The 22,642-nt window shown below is 48.2% G+C and overlaps 1 protein-coding gene across 1 annotated transcript in view; it reads right to left on the reverse strand.

The window, feature by feature from the left end:
• The window catches only part of DOCK5 (dedicator of cytokinesis 5), a 228,491-nt gene that overhangs the window by 89,199 nt on the left and 116,650 nt on the right, over window positions 1–22,642 (reverse strand). The window contains exons 7-14 of the mRNA XM_075556494.1: window positions 21,432–21,567; window positions 19,831–19,988; window positions 17,802–17,883; window positions 14,423–14,552; window positions 10,899–10,971; window positions 7,887–8,029; window positions 6,541–6,666; window positions 225–349 (exon numbers count right to left, since the gene is read on the reverse strand). Coding sequence (XP_075412609.1) covers window positions 225–349; window positions 6,541–6,666; window positions 7,887–8,029; window positions 10,899–10,971; window positions 14,423–14,552; window positions 17,802–17,883; window positions 19,831–19,988; window positions 21,432–21,567 — 973 coding nt within the window. The remainder of the gene's footprint in view (window positions 1–224; window positions 350–6,540; window positions 6,667–7,886; window positions 8,030–10,898; window positions 10,972–14,422; window positions 14,553–17,801; window positions 17,884–19,830; window positions 19,989–21,431; window positions 21,568–22,642) is intronic.

Genomic DNA, 22,642 nt, shown 5'->3' on the forward strand with positions numbered 1-22,642 from the left:
GGTTTGAGTTATTTCTTAGCACAAGACAAATGTGAGATTAGGAATGTGAATGGGGCAATTAGCAAAACTGCTCTTGCCGATCACAAATTTAACAGGTTTCATGTGTTCTCCTTATAAACAAGCGAACACAGCGTAACATAGAGAAAAGCCACAGCCGCGGGAGACGTGCACTGCTAGTGCAGAGACGTTCGATGGCGGCAGCACCGCCGGGCGCCGCCACCCACCTCCAGGAGCCTGCCGTCTTCGTCGTGCACAGACACGGTCACCTCCACGTTCTTCGGCGTCTTCTTCTTCCCTTTGTCAAACTCTCCGTGAATCAGGGTGACATAAATATCATTCCGAACATCTCCTAAAACAGAACGACCCATCCTGTGAGTGTGGCTGAGATGCGGTATCTGAGTTGCGGCGTGTAATAAGAGAGTAAGGGAAAGATGAAACAGTCTGGCTTCGTGACCACGTACAGCAAAGGTCTTTTAGAAGTACTGCTCTCTGCAGGTTCCCTCATTCAGTAAAATCCACACCAAGAGCTTACTGAGGTGTAGCTCCTCTTACGAAACAACACTTTTCATTAGCACTGGGTTCTTCCATGGATTAAGAGCTGCTGTCTAATAGTAAGTAATCAATGCATTTTTACTACATTAGAGTGGCAGTCTGTTTTTGTCTGCTTTTCACCCCAATAACATCTTGGGGAGTGTGATATTTTACCACTTCTGATAATAGTGAAAGCTAATGTTTACTGTATTCTGACGGTGTGGCAGGCTATGTTTGGGGACTTATCTGCATTAATGTAACCTACATCACAATCCGATAAGAGAGATACTCTTTCTGTAAAGCTCGAGAGTACTTTATGTTCATTTAAATCAACTTAATTGCTTTGCCTTTACTTACTCATTTTTGTTAACTAGCGAAAAACATCTTTGAAACTAACTACTCAAGTCCCCATAGTTGGAGCCTTGGTGGTGGAGTGGTTACATGATGGGCTGCAACCGCAAGATTGGCAGTTCAAAACCACCAACTGCCCTGATGGAGAAACAGTTACAGTCTCAGTGACTCACAGGGCCAGTTCTCCCGTCGGTAGGGACTCACTAACAGTAACTGAGTGTGAGTGAGTCCGCGTAAGAGGGAAAGAGTTATTTAGTTAGATTAGAAGTCACTGGAAAGGCACATCAAAATCCTGGGTGGGAAGACTTGGAATTATAAAAATGACTCCACACCTGTGTTGGGCCAAACTTTCTCCCAGGGAAAAAGGCAAAGCGTGCTGCATGTAAAACACGCATGTTCACGGAGCACTATCAGTGCAAGTGAAAACTTGTAAACAGCCTAGATTTCCAACCACGAAGACTTGGCTGAATGAATTCTGGGACAATCTGATAATGAAATAATACACATTCGTTCCTGTAACATAATGGACCCGACATCCATTCTGTACAAGCACTGTGGACCACGGTGCGAGTCCTGCATCAGCCTGGCCCTCAGACAACTCCACGTCTAGTCCGGGAGAGAAGTGGCGGAAATTCACACACTTGACTTCTCGCTACACATGGAGGAAGGACCAGGCTGGGCTCCGTGACATCAGAGCTGGGGGTATGGCCCGTCTGCAGGGGGTGAAGGTCTTCCTCTGAGCGGCTCTGAAGAACAGACCGTGAGGGCAGCGCGGGCACAGGCTGAGAGGGAGGAAGCAAAACGACCGAAACCCTCAGAAGGACGGGCGTCCATGTGAGGTGAAGCTACAGGTAACGATGGGCGCAAAATCCTCCTGAGGCTGACAGGCCAAGGTTAAAGCCCTACCTTTAGTCTACCTCCACATGGAGAAAAGTCACTTCCAGGCTATAAGCAGGGGGGCGGGGGTGGGTGTGTGGAGACAGGTGTGTATTTGTAAAAATGCCTCCCTGTTACGGTGCGGGAAAGAGGGTATGAGGTAGGCGTGGGCAGGAGAGGAGAAACCCTTAGGATGATACAGTGCTGTCTGATGGACGGAGAGACGACAGTAGCCAAGGACTCGATTCTGGGGAAGAAAATGGAGAGTGGATGGACTGGCGGGTCCCCTAAAGGGTCACGCACAGACAAGGCTATGCACCTGTTTTCTGTGAGTTAGACAGGAGATGGGTGTCATGTGACTTTCAGGCTTTGTGTCTGTGGGGCCAGACGGACGCTGGTGCCACCTGTTCCCCTGGGGGAAACAATACAGAGAAGCACTGGTCTCAGTGGCTAGTCGTGAGAGTTATACAGAGAGGCGGAGAGTGAGATTTAACTAAGTAAAGAGGTGGGAAGAGTGATCCAGGTAGGGAGGGTAGGGATAGTCATCTGCTAAAGTCATGATGTAGGAAGTAGATGGATAGTTGGCCCGGGAGTTCAGAGTCTCTGGGCAGGAGATAGGGATTTGGGGGCAACTAACAGATGGAAGACAAGGAAGGAGATGAGCTCACCTAGGGAGAGAATTCAGAGGATTAGAGAAGCGCTGAAGCACGGCACTGTAAGTCATTCCATGCTGACTCATCATGACCTCATGGAATAGAGTACAATTGCCCCTGTGGGTTTCTGAGACCATAAATCTTTATAGACCTAGAAAGCCTCTTCTTTCTCCCAAGGAGTGGGTGGTGGTTTCAAACTGCTGACCTCAACTGCCCAATGCGGAACCCATTATGCCACACAAGTGAGGCAGAAGATAACGAATTAGCAAAGAACCCAGGAGCCACCCAGAGGAACAGAGAAAAGCAAGAGGGCGTAGGGCCACAGACAGCAAAGGAGGAATAGATTTCAAGAAGGGAGAGGTCAATAGGAAGCATGCCCTGCTGCTTCCTGGGGAGCGATGATCACTAGGTGAGAAGTTGGATTCAGCCGCACTGCCGTGGCTGGTCCGGAGAACAAGGGGGAAAGAAGTCAGATGGAAACAGGCTGGATGAAGACTGTTGCTGTTAAGTGCCATTGAGTTGGATCCGAATGACAACTCTGCACACAAGATGCATGACCGTCTGGACCTGCGCCTCCCTCACCCCCACCGCTCTGCTTGAGGCCACTGTTAGAGCCCACCCACCTCACTGAGCTGGCCTCGTCTCCACTGAGCCTCGACCAAGCATGGCGTCCTCCTCAGGGGACTGGTCCCTCCTAGAAAAAACCACCTTCCAAGCACTTGAGATAAAATCTTGCTGCCGTCTCCTCTGAGGAGTGCTCTGGTGGCACTTCTACCCGGGCAGGCTGGTTCATCCTTCCGGCGGTCCCTGAAATGTTGAAGTTCTTCACCTGCACATAATTCAAAGGCATCGATTCTTCTCCGCTCTTCCCTGCTCGGTGTCCAGTTTTCCCTGAGGCGTCTGAGGCAACCGAAAATGCCATGACTCAGATCACACGCACTTTAGTCTTCAAAGTGACATTTTGGCTTTTTAATACTTTAAAGAGAAGATTTGACCAGCACAATGATGTCATTTGGTTTCCTGGCTGCTGCTTTTATCAGTGGTGATCGTGGATCCAAGCTAAGTGAAATCCTTGACAATTTCAATATTAGCCCCATTTGTCACGATGTTGCTTATTGGCCCAGTTGAAAGGATTTTTGTTTTATGTTGAGGTGTAGTCCACACTGAAGGCTAGACTTGTAGCTTCATCAGTTGGTGCTTCTGGTCCGCTTCATTTGGGGCAAGCAAGTTGAGCATCTTACAGGTTGCTAGTGAGCCCTCCCCCCATCCTGATGCCGCATTCTTCTTCATGTGGTCCAGCTCCTCAGATTATCTGCTCAGTGTGCAGACAGACTGTATGGGGAAAAAGTACAACCCTGACACACACTCTTCCTGATTGCAAATCATGCTGCATCCCCTTGTTCTGCTTCAACCGCTGCTACTTGGCCGGGGCACAGGTTCTGCACACACACGATGTCGATGGTGGAAATCCAATTCTTTGCAGTGCCATCTGTGGTAGTTACACAACCTGGTGTCAACTTGAGACTATTAAGAGTGAAGGGGTGGAATTTAGTCTGTCAATCAGGATGCAGCTTGATGACTTCACTTGGAGGCGCTATGGAGATATATAGCTCATTGGAGGCCAGACCCACTCTCTCTGCTTTTTATTACTGATGACATGACACCTGGAGCTACACTGATGGAACCAGAGCTCTGGAGCTGGAGAAGCCACTGGAGACCCATGTCAGCGATGAGATACTTCCACCACCAAGACTTCCTACGCACTAGCCTGTGATCTTCCATTGAATGTGTTGCGTGAGTCTGAAGAAGAATTTAGAGACTGGTATCGGACATATGGGCTAATGTCAGACATATGGACTTGATCTGGACTGGACTGGGATGTTTTCTCAATATACAATTGCTCTTTTATGTAAAGTTCTTTCTTATCTACACCATTCATAATGTACTGTGATGCACACAAATGCCTTTGCACAGACACACCTTTCTGATAGCCTCTGATGCCAGAAGCGATATCCCGCCTTCCACCTAAGGGTGACTAGAAAGTGTAAAACCAGAGGCGGTAAGGGTTAATCCACCTGCTAGAGTCCGGCTGTGTGCTCAAGGACAAAATGTGAGAGAATTCTAGCTGGAGGCAAAACAGGAAACAGGGAAGGTGTAAGAAGTGACTAGACACTGGGCTGCTTGCTAACTGTGAGGCTGGCAGTTCAAAACCACCAGCCGCACCGCAGGAGAAAGATAGAGTTTTGACTCCTGTGAAGAGCTATAGCCTTGGAAACCCACAGGGACAGTTCTATCGGGTCCTCTGTTCCATCGGGTCCCCATGAGTTAGAATCGGCTCGATGGCAGTGGGTTGAGACTTGTTTAAAGGGTGATGAGAAGGAACCACAGTGAACGAGGATGGCCTAGGTACTTCTCAAACTTGGCTGATCACCCAAGCAATCTACAGAGCCAGGGCCTTATGAGTCCTTTTTTTTTTTTTTTTTTAAGCAGAATCTCTAAAGAAATCTGGGACTCTGTGTTTCAGAGTTCCCAGGTGCTTAGCAAATCCAGACCGGCTGCTGGAACGCACAGCCCTAGACGATGTGGTCTGGGAACCAATGGTATTGCTCATATTCCATCGCCAAAGAACAAACCTCTCTTTCCACGTTTCTCATGACTCTCTTGCTGTAGCAATAAAACTGTCCTCAATTAGATAATATCAAAAACTAAACCCAATGTTTGCCACTGGGTAGAATCCAGTCTGTTTATAACAAGAAGACAGCCCTTTCTGGGAATGTTGATGTATATGTACCAGGATAAAATTGTTCTAAATGAATGAAATGAGATTTTTAAAAATCTTCTTTTATGAGAGGAAAGCCTCCTTTCATAGCTCTTTTATTCATTTCTTGGTTCTTCCCACAAGTATTCATTGACCCCCCCCCCCCACTATGGGTCACTGCCGGAGCTCCAGAGCCGTCAGGCAATTGCTAGACAGCAAGCACAAGGTCAGCGGTTCCAAGCTCCAGCTCCAAGACGAGGCTCCAAGACGAGGCTGCGTGTTCACATACAGGTTTTCCACCTCAGTCACTCTTTGTAGGATCGACGTGGGCCAGATGGCCTCCAGGGCAAAGGGAGGGGTCACTTGGGGTCAGAACTGCTGTTTCGTAGTGCAGTCCGTGTGCAGCAGCACACTGCTACTGCCTCTTACTCTCCCAAAGGAGAAATAGGATCGTGGACTACTTCCCCCCAAACCTGAATGTTTAGACCGTAGCTGGCAGGCAAAGGACAGCGTGCATGGGGAAAGAGGGGCGGCCAGAAGAGGAAGTCCTCACCAGGAAGGAGCCACAGCGCGGCTGCACCGCTGGACTCTGAGATAAACACAGTTGCGAGGAGGGTACAAGACTGGGTGGTACTTCATGCTTGCTAGGAGGGGAACTGTTCGGCTGGCATCTAGCCACAGACGCTAGGATGGTTTTCTAGAAATTTCCTAGCATGCCCACAACGGCCCATTCCATAAGTTATAAAATGCGACAAGGGAATGATTTCCTTTCACTGTTGTCGAGATTACAACATTCAAAGAGTAAAGCCGGAGAACTCAAGAGAGCGCGTGTGGATCCCTACGATGCGGTGCCGAGAAAAGGAGGAAACTAAAGCCAGTTTCCATGCCTGACGCTGCAAGGATGGGCGAGCCAGCGCCAGCTGGAACTTCAGCCCATGGAGCAGGAGACCCGGGTGTCAGTGAGCCCCTCGGTGGGGGGGTTCCCAGGAAGGGAGCCCATGATGCCAGTGAGCTACGCAGGGGAAAAGGTACATGCAAATGAAGGAAGCTAGTCTGGGGCCAGAGGGACCCGTGTTACAATTAGCAGTTTTTCACAATAGGTCTGTGGAAACATTGGGATGGACTGTGCAGGACACAAAGGAAGAGAGTGAGGAGTGGGTTCTGAGTTGTATTTAAAAGCACTCTCTTGGGTCGACGGCTGGGCGACTTGTGAGGGTTCTGTGACCCGGTTTGCATTTTCTACCATCTTGGGCCCAGCGAACACAAATCACGAGGGAAATCTTAGGGGTGCAGGATGCCTCCCGTGCCCTGTCCAAATTCTGGCAGGGATGGAAGCCCCCAAGGAGCAGAGTGAGTCGGCAAGGCACTTACCTGGCAGTATTATTTCAGGGAAGCCCATTTTTCGGGCTATGGATGTTGATCTGTCAACCAAGTGTGAAAAATTCTTCTGGACCTGCGTCAAGTCACCTGGCAACAGCTTCAAGGACACCCAAAGTCCTTCAAAGAAATGAAAGGTCAATGTTTAGTTCTCTGTATGATCTGCATATGAAAGCACAGCGACACAAGGTTGAGAAAAATATGTACACTGTAAAATAACTATATATTATTATAAAGAAGAAGTCAATGCTTCCTAAGTTAATGACGCGTCTATCAATTTGAAAAGCTGTACACAGCCCAGTAGCAAACTAAATGATAAACTTACTAAAATCCTACAGTAGTCTAATTCACACTAGTGGTAGGAGCGATGTGTACATCAATGGAAACAAAGCGAATAAGCAGTAAAATGTTATCATTATATTAGGAGTTCCAACAGAAGAGAGCTATATTCTCATTTCCCCCCCAGATTCGATAGTGCTTCCTCATATGACCTTCCCACTCAGTAAAACTGTGACTACACGGAAAATGAAGCATAGTCAGAATGAGGTGCTTCCTCATCATCCCAGCTGCAGGACAGGGTGAGAGAGGTGAGGGGGAGAAAAGGACCCCAATCCTCAAAGTATCCCCCCAAAGGTCACCACATCTAGGTCTCAGGAGAGTAGATTTTGAGTTGCGTTAAAAATTATTTTTCCGGACATCATTATTTTCCTTAATATTAATTTGAATCTAAAACTTTTGTTTCAAAAACCAAAACAGCGGTTTTTGGTTTGGTTAAAATGGTGTCAACAGAAAGCTCTGTGGGGGGAGCGGGAGTCTTAACACAGCTACAAGTAGAATGGGTATTGCCCATTGTTTCTGATGAACACCTGTTCATGTGCACTACTTTGTTCTCCCTTCCTCTTTGTTTTGGGAAGTGGAATGGTGCAAGCCTAAACCAGGGCCATTCCCTTCACAGCCTTAGAAGCCCTGGCCGTCTATTCTGCCCTTTGGGGTCGCTACCTGTCGGCCTGGATTTGATGGCAGTGCTTTTGGAGTTGGAAACATAGTTAAGAGTGGGGGATAATTGGAGTCAGCACTGGGCAGGGAGGGTGGACAAAATCAAGAGGATGCTTCCGGGATCATAGTCTGGGCCGTAGAATTGACAAAACACAACTGTGATCTCATCCACTGCTGAGTGCACACCCACTGCACTTCACTGTAGATGTCACCAAGCAGGAGTTGGGGCGGGCAGTCCCCAGCAGAGTTTGAGATAACAGAAGGCCAGGGGTCGAAGGACCCGTTCTGTATAGCTCCTTCCACCCGTGCCCCGCCCCCACCGCTCAGTTCGGAGGGCTGTGTACCTTGTCCTTTATGGTTTACTTCCTTGGCTGCTATCACTTTATTCAAGACTGAAGTGAGCGGCTCATTCTCCCCAATCACGTGGGACGTTATCAAGGGTGACATGATCAGCTGCCGCTGTCGGATATAGGTTTCCATTGCAATTCTGGAAAAGACAGACGAGTGCGGTAGACGGCTCGAAGAAGAGGAGGAAGGCCAGAGCACAGCTGGGACACGCAATACCAAGCACTCCTAACCAGAAGGCTCTGTCCCTCTCGCCTACCTGAAGCACCTGCCTGTCCTAAACACTTACACATCTTAAACACTACATTCTGCTTGGGATAGCCTCAATGTAATGGTGAAACACAGGCAACACTTGGTGCTCTTTGTGAGAATTGAGAGGGCTGAAGAAGGGCAGGAGACCTGGCCTCTAGTTGTGTGGGAGTCTCTTCTCCGGGCCTCAGTCTGCCCATCGATGAGCTAAGGGCCCCCTCTACCATCGTCAGTGTCTGTAAGGGAAATATGTGTGTAGCTGTGTTTGGAAGACTTACTCCCAGAGTTCCGGGATACGACAAAGTATATTTAGGATGGAGCGAACTCCAGCATCAGCAAAGAAGCTTGGCTTTAATTGGCCCATTAGGCTGAGCATCACACACTGGGTTAAAAGCAGCAGGCACAACCCCATTCTCTGACAGCAGAAACGCTGTCCCCGCAACTGCACAGCAGCCTGAAGCCTTACAATACTTCCCAGTCTTCTCTGCAGTGCTGTTCTCTCACCCACTGCATGTGCCAACTTTCTCAGCAGGGTTCAGAACTGTCGTGGACCGGACAACACAGGGAAACTACACTGCGATCATGCCACTGGAATTTAGGATCGCCAAAACTGGGGTTTTCGGGGGTTTGTTTCTTTCTTTTTACATGAGTCAGTCTCTCTAGGAGGACCAGCAGAAGACACACACGTAAAACCTTCTTCCTGTAATATACTATCAGGCATTGTGGAGTAGCTGCTGAGAACACTTGCTATAACTCTTGGGAGTTAAATGTCAGAGGCTGCAATCTGCATCTCGAATCCTTCATCGTGGCGGGTAGCTGCAGTGTATGGTAATCAAAGTAGGGGTGGGATCTGGCGACCCCCAAAGCACACAGTTAGACATGGAGAACACCTCAGCATTCACAATTCCCGGGGGGGTCACTGGTCCAGAAATCACATGGAAAGGCTCAGAACGAGAGAAGGTCACCCAGCTAAGAGGTGACAACGTGTGTGTACGCACGTGTGCTTGCACGTGTGTGTGTATCTGAGTGTGTGCCAGAGGAAGAGAAGCGGCTTCCATGAATATAAGAGTTACCTAAAAATAAATATTAGTAACTAAGTTACAGAAAGGCGCTCTGGTAACACAGAGGGATCACACACCGAGCTGCTAATCACAAAGTCAAGGGTTTGAATCCTGCAGGTGCTCCTCAGATTTCAAATCCTCCAAACTCCAAGGGGCAATTCTACTTTATCCTGTAGAATCTCTAAGAGTTGGGAATCAATTCAACAGCAGCAAATTTGGTTTTTAATTTTTTAAGTTACATAAAATGCTAAACTAATACCCCATGTTCTTGGAGGGTCAGTATATGGATGACAAAAAGCCTATAGACAACCACACATTTAAAAAATAACCAATGAAACCTGTAAATGAAGTGGGTGGGGGCACCATGCATGAATATTGCATACATTATTATATTTTCAAAGTGACTGAAAGGTGCTACAGTATTAGGATTTCTTAATATTTTAAATAGAATTACAAAATAATATTAAGTATTATAGGAAAACTAGAAAATAGAGATAAAAAACAAGAGCGAAGCTACCTGTTGTTCCACAAACAGAAACTGTTGTTGCTAATGATGTAATTAATGATGGGAGTGTGTTCTTCGAAAAATAAAGCATCGTTTCAAAAGCATCAAATACATAGTAACAATTTATCATCTTCTAAGAAATATAAGTAAATGTCAGTACCCTCCCACCCACCCATCACCAGATATCTTACATCTTACTAAGATTTGATCAAGCCCAAATTTTGCATTTCATTGATTCCCATGAATTGATGTGAAAGGCTTTTTCTATGTATGTAAATTTCCACTTTCTGTCCTTATTAAATTGTTACACATTCTTTTATGCAATAGGGATTCTCATCCTTGTTCATACACATTGACACTATTTTATCAATTGTTTTATCTGTCGGTTTCTACCCTTCTCAGTGGATTCTGTGGGTTATCGTTCCCTACCTGAGAGCAGTTTGGACCCATCGGCGTTACTGTCTCCAGCCTCAGCTCACACCCAGCAAACCCGACTCTTGGAGTCCAACCACATGCTCGCCCCTGGGCTTCTTCCAAGGTCCAGGATGGGGATGTGAGGGTCACGATGGCGCTCTGTGGGGGTCCTTCCACGCACTTCTGAGCTACCTACCTTTCCTGCCACTTCCCAGAGCCCCCGGGCTGCTCGGTGCTTCACTTTCCTGCTTCCTAAGCCTAGTTTGTGAAACCATGCTCCTCAAGCTGTGGACCCCACCCCAGCACCATCACCCCGGAGCTTATTCAGTGCAGCCCCCAGGCGGACTGCATCCCGATTTGCATTCTAACGAGATCCTGGGGTGAACTACACATACACACCCCACTTGACAGCTGGTGCTCTCTCACACGACACCCCGTCTGATACTGTTCCTGCTCTCCCCTCGCCCACAGTGCACAGGGGCACCGTGCGCATTTCCTCACTCAGAGGGCACCTCGCTCCGAGTTCTGGTGCCGGTTGAGATTTGGCCTTTATTTGGATCTTTCCGCCCATTCCATGGAGTTGGGACACTTGCGTTGGCCCTATTCATTCAGAGTCTAAGACAAAGGGCTCTGGATCAGGTTTCCTGTCCGGGGCCTATCCTCCAATCTTCCGGCTTGTGGCATCTCCCTCGCCCACAGAAAACGCTTCCTAGCACCTGGGCCTATGTTCATGCACCATCCAAAGGTCGCAAGTCACCCGGGATAAATGAGAAGGTACTTACTGCTGAAAGGGAATAAAGTGCTGCTTTTCTTCATCGTCCACCTTCCCGCGGATGATATCAGTAATATCCATCACTGAGAAAAAGATAAACTTAATTAGAGGAACTAACTGCTTCGTGCCTCAGCACGTTACTGTGAAAAAAGCCAGTATCAGCAAGCACAAGCCACGGGAGAGAGAAAGATATGAAGGATAAAGTTTCTCTCACTTCTTAGCCATTGACAACTCCCAGCACCCCTAGCTCAGCAGAGGAGCAAGCCAGTCGGTGCTCCAGAAGGGCCTTGGATTTGCTCAGAGCAAACCAGCAGACGACCCCCTGGGAAACACTCCAAAGACTGCCCCCAGTTGCTAAGTGCTCAAGACACTCGAGACGACTCTTGCTTTTCATAAGGCTTCGTCCAAAGCCACAGAGCACCTTGGTTTCTGGCAGAGCTGTTCATAAAATCAATGGCCTGGAAGAGGAACTCCACCCTGGAAGTGGAAACTGCCTCTCTTATGTGACACACGCTCACCGGCCTTCCACGTCCAGCTTAGGATGGACTCGAGGTTCAGCGAGCCGCACCTACGACTGTCCATTTTTACTATTTACAATGTTCCAGCGGGCCGTTTGCCTGTGTTGTCACACTCACTCACAGATGCTGACAATATAGTGTCCCCCATCCCTAAGGGACAGAGAAATATCAGATTTAAAGATATTATAAAAGGTATTAAAAGGAAATAAGAGGGGAAGAAGATTGCAATGAGCGACACATGACCACATCCCCACACGCCTCTAGGGGGACAACAACAGAAACCGGGGGAGGGGAGAAAGCAGTTGGTATAAGATATGAAAATAATAATAATTTATAATTTATTAAGGGCTCACAAGGGTGGGAGGGGGGAGGGAGAGAAAAAAGAGGAGCTGATACTAAGGGCTCAATAGAAAATAAGTTTTAGAAAATCATGGTGGCAACATAGGTACAAATGTGCTTGAGACAACTGATGTGTGGATTGTTACAAGAACTGTAAGATCCCCCAGTAAAATGAGCTTTTAATGGAAAAAAGTTAATAATAATGAAAACAACAACAAGAAAAGAGGTATTCAACTTATATCAGAACTGAATGACGGAGTGGTGGAAATCCGCAGAGATTGCCAGCAAATGCAGGTTACCGAGGGCAGAGCCGCAGAGAACACATGTTCACAGAGTGTTTTACTGCCCGCCTTTGCAAGGGAGAAGTTCTTAACGGAGCATGCTCAGGAGTCCAGTGCATACCCAGGAAGACCTGTGAAAACTGGAGCCTGCCAGCGAAGGAAAACTCCAGTCTTTCCCGCTGAAACGACAGCAGGAGCAGGGACGTGAGCCCCAGAAGGAGAAGGTGGCCCTGCTGCTCACAGATTTCACCTACCACCTTTGTTACACACTGCTATTATGAGCTAGCCCTTCTTTCACGACGAGGTAAGGAGACTGAGGCACATAGACGCCGAGTCACTAGCCCAGGGTCACAAGTTTGTCGTCGAAGAGCTAAGGTTTTATGGAACCGACAGAGACACCGCCCTGTCCTGCCATCTGCAGAAGCAATGGAGGCCTGCTGTCAAGCTGCTGGACTTAGACCAGGGGCATCCCGTCCGAACCACAGTCCCGCCATCAAACCCACGTGACAACGATCCACCCCCTGCATGCAGTAAGTGGTGGGCTACTACCTGCAAGGTTGGCGGCTCAAACCTACCAGCCCCTGAGTGGGAAAAGGTCGAGGCTACCGCGGGATAGCATCCTGCTGGAGATGGGCTCCAGTCGATGGCAGGGGCAGACGGTGGTGGCACAAAGAGTAGAAGAAATACGGAGAGATGAGGCAATTCTCATGTGAAAACTGAGGAGAAGGGCAGACGAGCCTTCTAGACGGAACCCACACGCCCTGATGGAATGGAGATAGTCGTTCTGGTGAGAGGCCGCGGCAGAAAGCAGGGCAGGATATTCAACTCTCTGTCAGGCCTTAATAGAATCCTACAGAAACTATATTTTAAACAAAAGTGAAGGAGCAGTGTGAAGAGAGGAAAACGAGCCCCGATCGACCAAAGCCTGCGCCCGCCGCCGTGGCCACCAGGCCCAAGAGAAAGGCTGAAGGGGATGCTAAGGGAGATAAGACCAAGGTGACGGATGAACCTCAGAGGAGATCAGCAAGGTTCTCTGCTAAACCCGCTCCTCCCAAACCAGAGCTGAAGCCGGAAAAGGCCCCTGCGAAGAAGGGAGAGAAGGCACCTAAAGGAAAAAAGGGGACAGCTGATGCTGGCGAGGACAGAACAGCCCTGCGGAAAACAGGTGCCAGCACAGACCAGGCACAGAGAGCTGAAGGTGCTGGAGAAGCCAAGTGGCACGTGTGCACTTCTGATAACTGTGTGCTTCTGGCGACTGTACAGTTTGAAATACTATTTTTTATCAAGTTTTATAAAAATGCACCCAAAAACCCTGAAAAAAATTTATTTGACCTCCAAAAATAGGCAGCTCATGTGTCAATGCCACCCTCTAACCGCTAATGCTGCGCTGAAGCCACGCTTAGAGCAAACGGGCCTCTTCTCCATGCCTGCCACACGCGCACCTGGACCTGGACACCTCAGGCAATTACTGCTTGAGTTCCTCTGGCCTGTTTGGACACGGGCCTCGGGTGTACTCAACTCCTGTCAGAGGACAGTGTCAGTCGGTTTCTGTATAGACGGTAAATAGTCCTAGATCATGGCTGCCTTGCCCTTTCTGGGATTTCATTCCAATTCGCTATAAAGAAGAGTGGCAGCCCCTGAGCAGCAGGATGGAGGGCAGGCCTGTGCCATGCAGACAGTCGAAGGGACTCACACGCACAGTGTCATTATCCCCAGACCCCAAATCCATGGCGCGACCCGGAACAGAACAATGCCCCACGACTTGGTGATCAAATGCTGACCTCAGAGCGACTTTGCAAAATACAGAAGGTTCGGGAGGGGACTCTTTGAACATTCTGAGGTACAATTTAAGCAAAGGCTCGTCTTCCAAGGCCCGAACTAAAGGAGCGTTGCCTCTGACGAGGAAACTTGCCAGATAAACCACTCTCAAGGTGGCATCCTGTTCCAGGAAGGTCAAAGTCAGCCAAATGTCACAAGCAAAGCTTTACCAAGGTCCCTGAACACAGGACTGTCCACAAGTCCCCATGGGGGAATGAAGGAAGGAGTCTGGGGTTTAGATGAGGACGTTTCAAGAGAGAAAACAACCACCACTCGCTTGATCCCAACTCATGACCCCCTCTGCCCCATGGGTTTCAGAGGACTGTGCTCCCAGCGTTTTCCCTGTGGCGGTAGACTGCTAGCCCTTTCTTCCAAGGTGGTTCTGGGTGGACGGAAATGGAACTGCCAGTCTTTTCGCTGGTAACCAAGCGCTTAAACATCTGCACCACCATGGGTAGCCAGAAGGAGGCACAGAACCCAAGAACAGGAAACTGACCGTGCCTGGCAGTGACTACTCCGAGTCTGCCAGAGACGACGACGGAGCATAAGCCTCTTCCACCATCTCCCCCATCCTGTACCTGCCACTCCGAAGGGCCTCCGGAGCCCACAGGTGTGCTTCTTGCCTTCCTTCAGCTCCATGTGGCCCACCCGCACAATCTGGCACACCAGGCTGACTCGGGGCCGGTTGAGGTCGGTGTTGCTGAGGTCCTAAGGACGCAGACAGAGAACACGGATGAGGCTGGGCTGCCACAGCCTGGCAGCCTCGCTCCCCTGCTCTTTCCTCTCTAAGATACAATGCCACTCAGAGCTCACTGCCTCATGCTGGAATGCCACGGAAGACACGCCTTTCTTCCCCGTGCCCATTGAAGAACCATCAACGGTGGCAGAGATAATCAGATTGCATTCAGTTGAAAAAAAGACTGGTTTATCCCCAGTTTGAATGTATAAGTCAGATGACTCAATGTAAAGTCACTGGTCTTTGATATCCTGCCAGGTCCAATCCCAGAAGAGGATGCACGTCAGTGTCACATGGAAGTCAACCTTGGGTGACAGTGACATTACTGGGTACCCACACAGGCCCATGGCCTCGCATCGTGGAGACAACTCTGTAACGCATGTGTCATGGCACCATTGCTTTAGGAGGGGTGTCGGGGGGAGCCCCTCAGACAGAGTACGTTGAATCCTGAGATGATGTAGATCAGGTGTTGGCCAGCGGGGGGTGGGGGTGGGGGGTGGTTTCCCACAGTTGCTTCCATTCTTAAGGATGGATGAGTCAACCTATGAGTCAGCTCACATTGACTTGAGCATTACCAACAGCTTCATGACTCACATCTCACATGCTCCCCCACCCCATTCTTTGTTTTAAGACAGTTACCCAGGACCCCTGTTGCTGTATAAGGAATGACTTTTTAAATAAGCACTCTGAATCCTTCACCTATAACCTAGCAAAAAATAAGTGTCCATTGAAAACTGGATGGAACATGGGCCAATGATAAATAACATCAACTGACCCCACCCCTCTATACAGGGTAGACTTCTCTCTCCTAATCGAAAACTGAGAATCACGGATGACTGGTTAAACAAGCCGTGAAACCCTGTTATTATTATTAATAGTATGACATCGTCTGTAAATAAAGAACGTTCGAAGAACGCTTAATGACCCAGGAAAGGTTTGCCACATTTTATTTAATGTTGGGCATGACACCTACTAAATTTGGGGGGCCAGAGGAAGACAGAGTATGTTTGCAACTAAAATGGTACTACGGTTAGAAAATGGACTCAGCCCTAATCTGTAAAACCATTTTTTTTTAAGTACTCACTAATAAATACCTTTTAATTTTTTTTTTTTACTAACCCTTGTGTCAAGGGCTGACTTTCAATAGATCGCAGCGAGGGAGGTGCTCTGCTACGTACGAAACCCCAACCCAGAAGCAGGTCGTCTATGAATGGTTTAATACCTTTTAATTTTAAAAAAAGTATATCTCAAAACTGTATTTCATTTTTTAAAACATTTTATTAGGGGCTCATACAACTCTTATCACAATCCATACATACATCAATTGTGTAAAGCACATCTGTGCATTCTATGCCCTCATCATTTTCAAAGCATTTGCTCTCCACTTAAGCCCTTTGCATCAGGTCCTCTTTTTCCCCCCTCCCTCCCCATTCTCCCTCCCTCATGAGCCCTTGATAATTTATTATTATTTTGTCATATCTTGCCCTGTCCGATGTCTCCCTTCACCCCCTTTTCTGTTGTCCATCCCCCAGGGAGGAGGCCACATGTAGATCCTTATAATCGGTTCCCTCTTTCCAACCCACTCACCCTCTACCCTCCCAGTATCACCCCTCACAACCCCTGGTCCTGAAGGTATCATCTGCCCTGGATTCCCTGTGCCTCCAGCTCCTATCTGCACCAGTGCATCCTCTGCTCTATCCAGACTTGCAAGGTAGAATTCGGATCATGATAGTTGGCAGGGAGGAAGCATTTAGGAACTAGAGGAAAGTTATATTCTTCATCGGTGCTACATCGCACCCTGACTGACTCATCTCCTCCCCTAGACCCCTCTGCAAGGGGATCTCTAGTGGCTGACAAATGGGCCTTGGGTCTCCACTCTGTACTTCCCCCTTCATTCACTATGGTAAGATTTTTTTTTTTCAAACTGTATTTCTGTACTCAGAGGAAACAATGGGACATACAATAATTTTTTTTTACAATAGCACAAAATGCTTGGGAAAACATTTTTTAATGGCTTGTAAGATGGCTATATGGAAATCTAGCAAACAATGCACAAAAGAAATTAAAAACAAACAAAACAATGAAGCACTACCAACCTCATGGAATGGATGACTTAATATTCTTGATAATCTTGACTCCCCAATCTCGATCTATAAATTTAGCATAGTCCCTATCAAAATCCCTATAGTGTTCTTCATGGAAATTGGCAAGGTGATTCTAAAATGTATAGTGAAAAGTCTGGGAAAAGAACGGAGTTTGAGCATCTACATTTTAAAAAGAAAGACGAAAGCAGGCTGTCATTGAGAGTGCGGGCCCTTCCTAGTGCTTCTTTCGGGTCTGACTTCAGATTCTCGGGTTCTTCACCTCAGAGGGGTGGTAGGGCTCAAACGCAAAAACTCACTGCCACTGAGGCCATTCCAAGTGTTCGTGACCTTCGAGGACACGGTAGGATGGCCCCTTTGGGTACATGTGCAGATGTCTTTCTCCCAAAGAGCGGGTGGTGGGTTTAAAGTACGGACCTGGTGGTTAGCAGCCCAAAGCGCCCCCCCCCCACCATAAGGAGACACCTTACAGGGGTGGGCTCAGCAGAAAAGGAAGAGGACATCTCCTTCTGGATTTACTGGCTGTGGTTGGAAGCTGCCCACTCCTGCAGGGGCAGCAGCTCTGGGCATCTGTCAGCAATACTGTGACAGCAAAGTAAGAGGCTCCTAGAGCAGCCCCTGGTCCACGAGAAAGCGCATCTCATCATGCCAGAATGATCCCCCAACCATTTATCTCCTTGTGCTTGAGATGTACAGCATCACTCTCCCACTCTGGAGGAGCGGCAGGATGAGAGGGGAAAGCGTGCTAACAAATATGCACACAAAGGAAAAGAGCCAGGCCACACCTGTGCCCAGCTGTAACGTCCGTCTGGAAAGCTCTTTCTCCAGAAACCTGCACAGCTCATTCTCTCAACTGCGAGTCTGCTCCAGCAACTCTCACCGAGGTCTACCTTGACCCACCTACGGTACTGAAAATTACAACCCCTTCAACAGCCCGGATACTGCCAACCCCCACACCACTTCTCATGATTTATATCATGCACATATCAGACTATGGCTTACCGTGTCCTTATCAAACACGGGCATTAGCTTTGAGAGACCATGGGTCTTGGTCTCGATTCATCATGCACTAATATTATAAACAAAGGAAATGGTACAGCTTAAGGTAGGGCGACTTACAGTAAAGAGCGCTTGAAGATTATTGAGCTTCTCTATTTCCTTAGGCATCCCGTTACTGCCCCAACGAATCAGGTAGTTCTCACTGGTGAAGAGAAAAGTATGCACATATTCTTCATAAGGGGCTCACTGGGGATTCCACTACTCGTCAGTCAGTCTGTCACACTGTGGTAACTCGCACGCTGCTGCGAGGCTGGAGAAGCTATGCCTCTGCTATTTTGTACGCCCAGGAGAGCTTCTAGACCAAGACCAAACAAGGGAAACTGAACAGCCTGCCCACTTCTGAGGGATTAGCCACTGCCATCCGTAAGAACAGCAGCGGAACACTGTGACATCGAGCCGGAAGATGAGCCTCTCAGGTGGGAAGGACACAGTGACTGCCAACGATTGCACCAGCCACCACACTGTGACGATGGCATCGAGCTGGGCATGTTTCAGTCTGCTACACACAGGGGCAGGCGGAGAGGGAATCAACTCAAAAACACATGCCAGCAACCACACCTGGGCACGCTGCCACCTTCCGCACAGGCTGAAAAGTGATGCCCAGAAGGACCTGGTTCACATCCAGGGCAGCCATGGCAGGAACGGAGCCTCCGGACATGGCCACTCCCACGCACCAGTGCTGGTCTGGAGAAGGAGCCGTTGCAGCCCAGGTCTGGGGGCGCACTCAGTCTGGGTCCACTCAGCCTGGGGATAGGCAAAGGAGGCCTACCGGATTCTACTCGCTGGGGACATTTTTTTTTTTTTATCTCTCAAATCCTTTTGGGAAAAGATTGCCCTTGGCTAAATCAAGAATTCAGTGTTAGAAAAACCGTCTGGTGATGCAGGGATTGTAATCCTCAGCATATATCCAGAAGAGGGGAGAGCAGGGAGGGAAACAGAACCCCGGATGGCAGCGCTCACAGCAGCACTGTTCCCAACAGCCCAAAGGGGCTGCAGCGCGGCACCGGGCAACGCTGAAGGTCACAGGTGGGCTCATTACCTTGGTTAGGTCAGGCTTTCATAGGCTATCCTCAGGTCAGAGCCTACCATATGCTTTACATATGGCAATTACACCTCAATACAATGGCTCTAATGTAGGCACTCATAAAAGTATACATTTTTAAATTTGGGAAATAATTTTTCAGTAATTACACTAAAACCACTTCTCAAAAATAAATGTAAGGTTTTAATTAGCAGTCTGCCACCCACAATACTCCAGGGCTGAACAAAGCTCAGTGCTGTACCGTACGGAGCCCTGGGCGGCACCAAGGGCTGCTGCGCTCTACTTACCTGAAGGTTGGCCATCCGCACCCACCCAGCGGTCCCCCGCAATAAAGTCTTGGCAAGCGGCCTCCATAGAGATTAAAAAACCCCAAGTCCCCTGCCATCGAGTTGATTCTGACTCACAGTGATCCTACAGGGCAGGATACACCTGCCTCTTGTGTCTTACTGAGTCTGTAAATCTTTACAGGAGCAGAAAACCTCCTGGGTTTGAACTGTGGAACTTGAGGTTAGCCACACAACACGTAACCTACTATCCCACCAGGGAACCTATAAAGAAAGCTCAGAGGCGAGACTATTCTACGGACTACAACTCTACCAGGAATCAGAATCGACTTGATGGCAATGGGTTTGGTTGTTCTGTTCTTGACAATGGAGCTGGGCTGCCAAACCTGCAGGTGCCTTACAAGAAATCCCCGGGGACCCCCCTCTAAAAAACCAATCCCTGCAAACCCTAGGGAACACAGCTAGACTCTGGCAGGCAGACTGACAGTCAGTGTGAGTGGGCAACTGGTAGTCTTTAAAATTCTTTGTCTCTGTTGCCATGTTCTGCCGGGCTTTATGTGATTTCTAAGTCTCATTCAGGGCATACACTGTGGCTGAAGAAATACCTAAATTCCAAAAAGACTGCACTTTCTACTGCCTAGAAGTTCTCTCCCTCTTGGCTAGCTCCCCTTCTCAAATGTAGCAAAAACCTACTCAAGAGGGAGGTGAGTCAAGAGCGGGGAGCCTTGCAAAGTCAAGGGCTGATGCTCTGGGCGCATACTACCTGATGAACGTGGACCGATCCGGGTCGTAGAGGGCCATGAACAGCTCTGCGTCTTCCCCAATGTTGCAGACAAAGTTCTTGAAGTTCACATAGAGGCCATAGGTGTGGACTGTGCTGAAGATGGCCTGGCCCCACAAGTCCAGGTTCTGCAAAGTCGACTGAACACAGAGGACAAGAGAGAAAAGCACGGTGGTTTCAGCAAGAGAGGGGAAATACTAGCAAAGAGACCGCCTGCAAATGGGGGACAAACACAATTACCACCAAGAGAAGAAGCACTGACTGAAAGAAAAATGCGCCTAAGTGGACAAATAACTGAGAAGCAAAATACAATCAGTACTCCTTAGCTGCTCAGGGCTATCCTGTTAAGGGTCTTTAACCCAAGTAATTCAATAGATGCTGCCTGATGCTAGTACGTCAGGGTTTCAGTAGCTTCTGGGAGGGCTCACTCACAGGGAGACACAGATCTAGCATACAAATTGTGATTTGATATCCCTCTCTACAGGAAGGAGTCTAATCGGAAACGAGACATTCCACTGGAAAGGTTCACCCTCAAACCTCAGGCACAGTTTGCCATTACAATCAGAAATACAATTAAACAGCACCACAAACAGCAACACATAGAAACCTTTAATGTATAACATAAGATCTTAGGAAACAGCAAAGTTACAATATGGTTGGTCCAGGCAGTTATGTGTGACTTTTTTGGTACCCTTCCAGTGGTATTTAACGTCCAACTATCACGTTCAAACTATCTCAGACACTGGTTTGCAAACTATTGTGCACTCTGGAAAGCACAATGCAGGCTCCAAACGGAGAAGCGGCAAGAGCATCCCACCGACACGCAGCTCTCCTTGGCAGAGACCTCTGTGACTGCCACTCCGGTCCAGCAATCCTTCGTCCATCTTTGAATGTGCAAGTACAGATGAACGCATCTTCTCTTAGTAAAACAAGACAGCCTCGTGTTCATTGTTCTGCCTCTAACTCTCGCTTCCCCTAAGCTTTGCAACCTTTCCGCATCACAACAGGGACAGCAAAACATTCTCTTTGTTGTTTTTCTTTTGCAATGAGGATGGACCAAAAAGCCAAAAACACTGGCGTCAAGTTGAACCTTATCTATGTAGTTGCCCAGGCTGTAAATCTTTACGGGAAGAGACAACGTCATCTCTCTTCTGAAGAGAGGCTAGTGGGGTTCCACTGCGGACCTTTACCAAGATTTATGCCACAGCCCAACAAGGGCTCTTTATCCTGAGGATAACGAAATCAACTAACGAACTCCCTGCTATTGAGTGTGCCCAGACTCAGTGCGACCCTATGGGGCAGGGTATAAAGGTCCGAGATGGTGACTCTGTCCTGGAGTAGAAAGCCTCGTCTTTCCCCTGTGGAGCGGCTGGTGGTTTCAAACTGCTGATGTTGTAATTCCCAGCCCAACGCTTATCCCACAGTGCCACCAGAGCTCCTTGAAATCAAGGCGGAGAGTTCATTTTCTAAAGACCTTTTCTGTCTCTTATTAAGGAATCTGTCCCCTCTCTCTCTAAAATCCAAAGCAAAAAAAAGAAAAGAAAAGAAACCCACAATCTGCACATATATTCGAGGAAACGTACCTTTTCTTCTTGGATCTTCTCTTCGATCCTTTTCGAGGCCATCTCGTGGGCTCTGAAGAGGGCGACCGTGCTGTTTTCGTCGGGGTCCAAGATGTTCCCATTGTCGTCCCGCACCACCAGATCGAGCCCAAGCATTCTAGAAGGCAGGCACGGACCGGTCAGCAGTTGTTCCCCACACGGGCTCACTGCCTACTAAGAGCCCAGCTCCGACTGAATGGTGTTCCCCGGGCATTCACATCAAACTCCTGCTTCTCAGAGGCAGAGCATTCCAAAAGGACACTTACGTTAACTTAGATAGGAAGTGTGTGTGAGCATTCCCTAACTGAAAAAATAATCTACCACATCCTATCAAGTAACACATGAAGTTTAAAATAACGCCAACACCTAGTGCTCACAGACCCAACACGCTGAGTGCAGTCCCAGGGCAGGGAGGCTGGAAGCGCTATTGTGCCCACTCCCGTGCTCGCTTGCTGCAAACCAAACGCTGGACAGAACTCACTTTCACCTTTTTCTGGCAAAACCAGGTTCTAATATAGGTCTTTGGTAAAACTGAAATGGGGTAAGGCAACTTGTGGGGAAGCCAGAGAGAGAGACTGTTAAGTAGGCTGTTTTGTTATGCTAATGAGGCCATACCAGAAGAGGGTGGATTCCAAATGGAATCACTTCTAAGATATAAAAAGAACAGAACAGATTCAAAGAGACATAAAGGTTATGACAGGCTGGGGGGACAGTTGCATCTACAAGCCCAGGGCTGCTGGCAGTCTCTCGGGTGCCCAAGGCCAGCAAGGCCCTCCCACGAGAGTCCTCCCTGTATTCAGACTTCTAACCTCCAGAAAGTGCAGTTTCTGTTCTTTGAAGTTTTCTTAAAACCAAACAATCGTTGGGATCAACTAGTGAAAAAAGTCTGCTTTGTGCATTTTGCTCTTTTAAGAACTATGTACAAAAAGGGACACCGAGCTGATTCCAGGAACCCAAGTGGAAGGTGAATTATGAGAATGACGAGTGCAACGAATGTTTAAGGGTGCTTTGCTCAACTGATGTATGTACAGACTGTGATAAGAGCCTTATGAGCCCCAATAAAAAGATTTAAAAATAAATAAATAAATAAAAAGAAAAAAATTAAAAAAAAAGTTTTCTGCGCACTGTGTGAGAAATGAGGTGCTTTAAATAAAGCGTGTAATTCTTGATATCAAAAAAAAAGAACTATGTAC

This window comes from Tenrec ecaudatus, chromosome 8 (genome assembly GCF_050624435.1).
Source record: "Tenrec ecaudatus isolate mTenEca1 chromosome 8, mTenEca1.hap1, whole genome shotgun sequence".
NCBI classification, from domain to species: domain Eukaryota; kingdom Metazoa; phylum Chordata; class Mammalia; order Afrosoricida; family Tenrecidae; genus Tenrec; species Tenrec ecaudatus.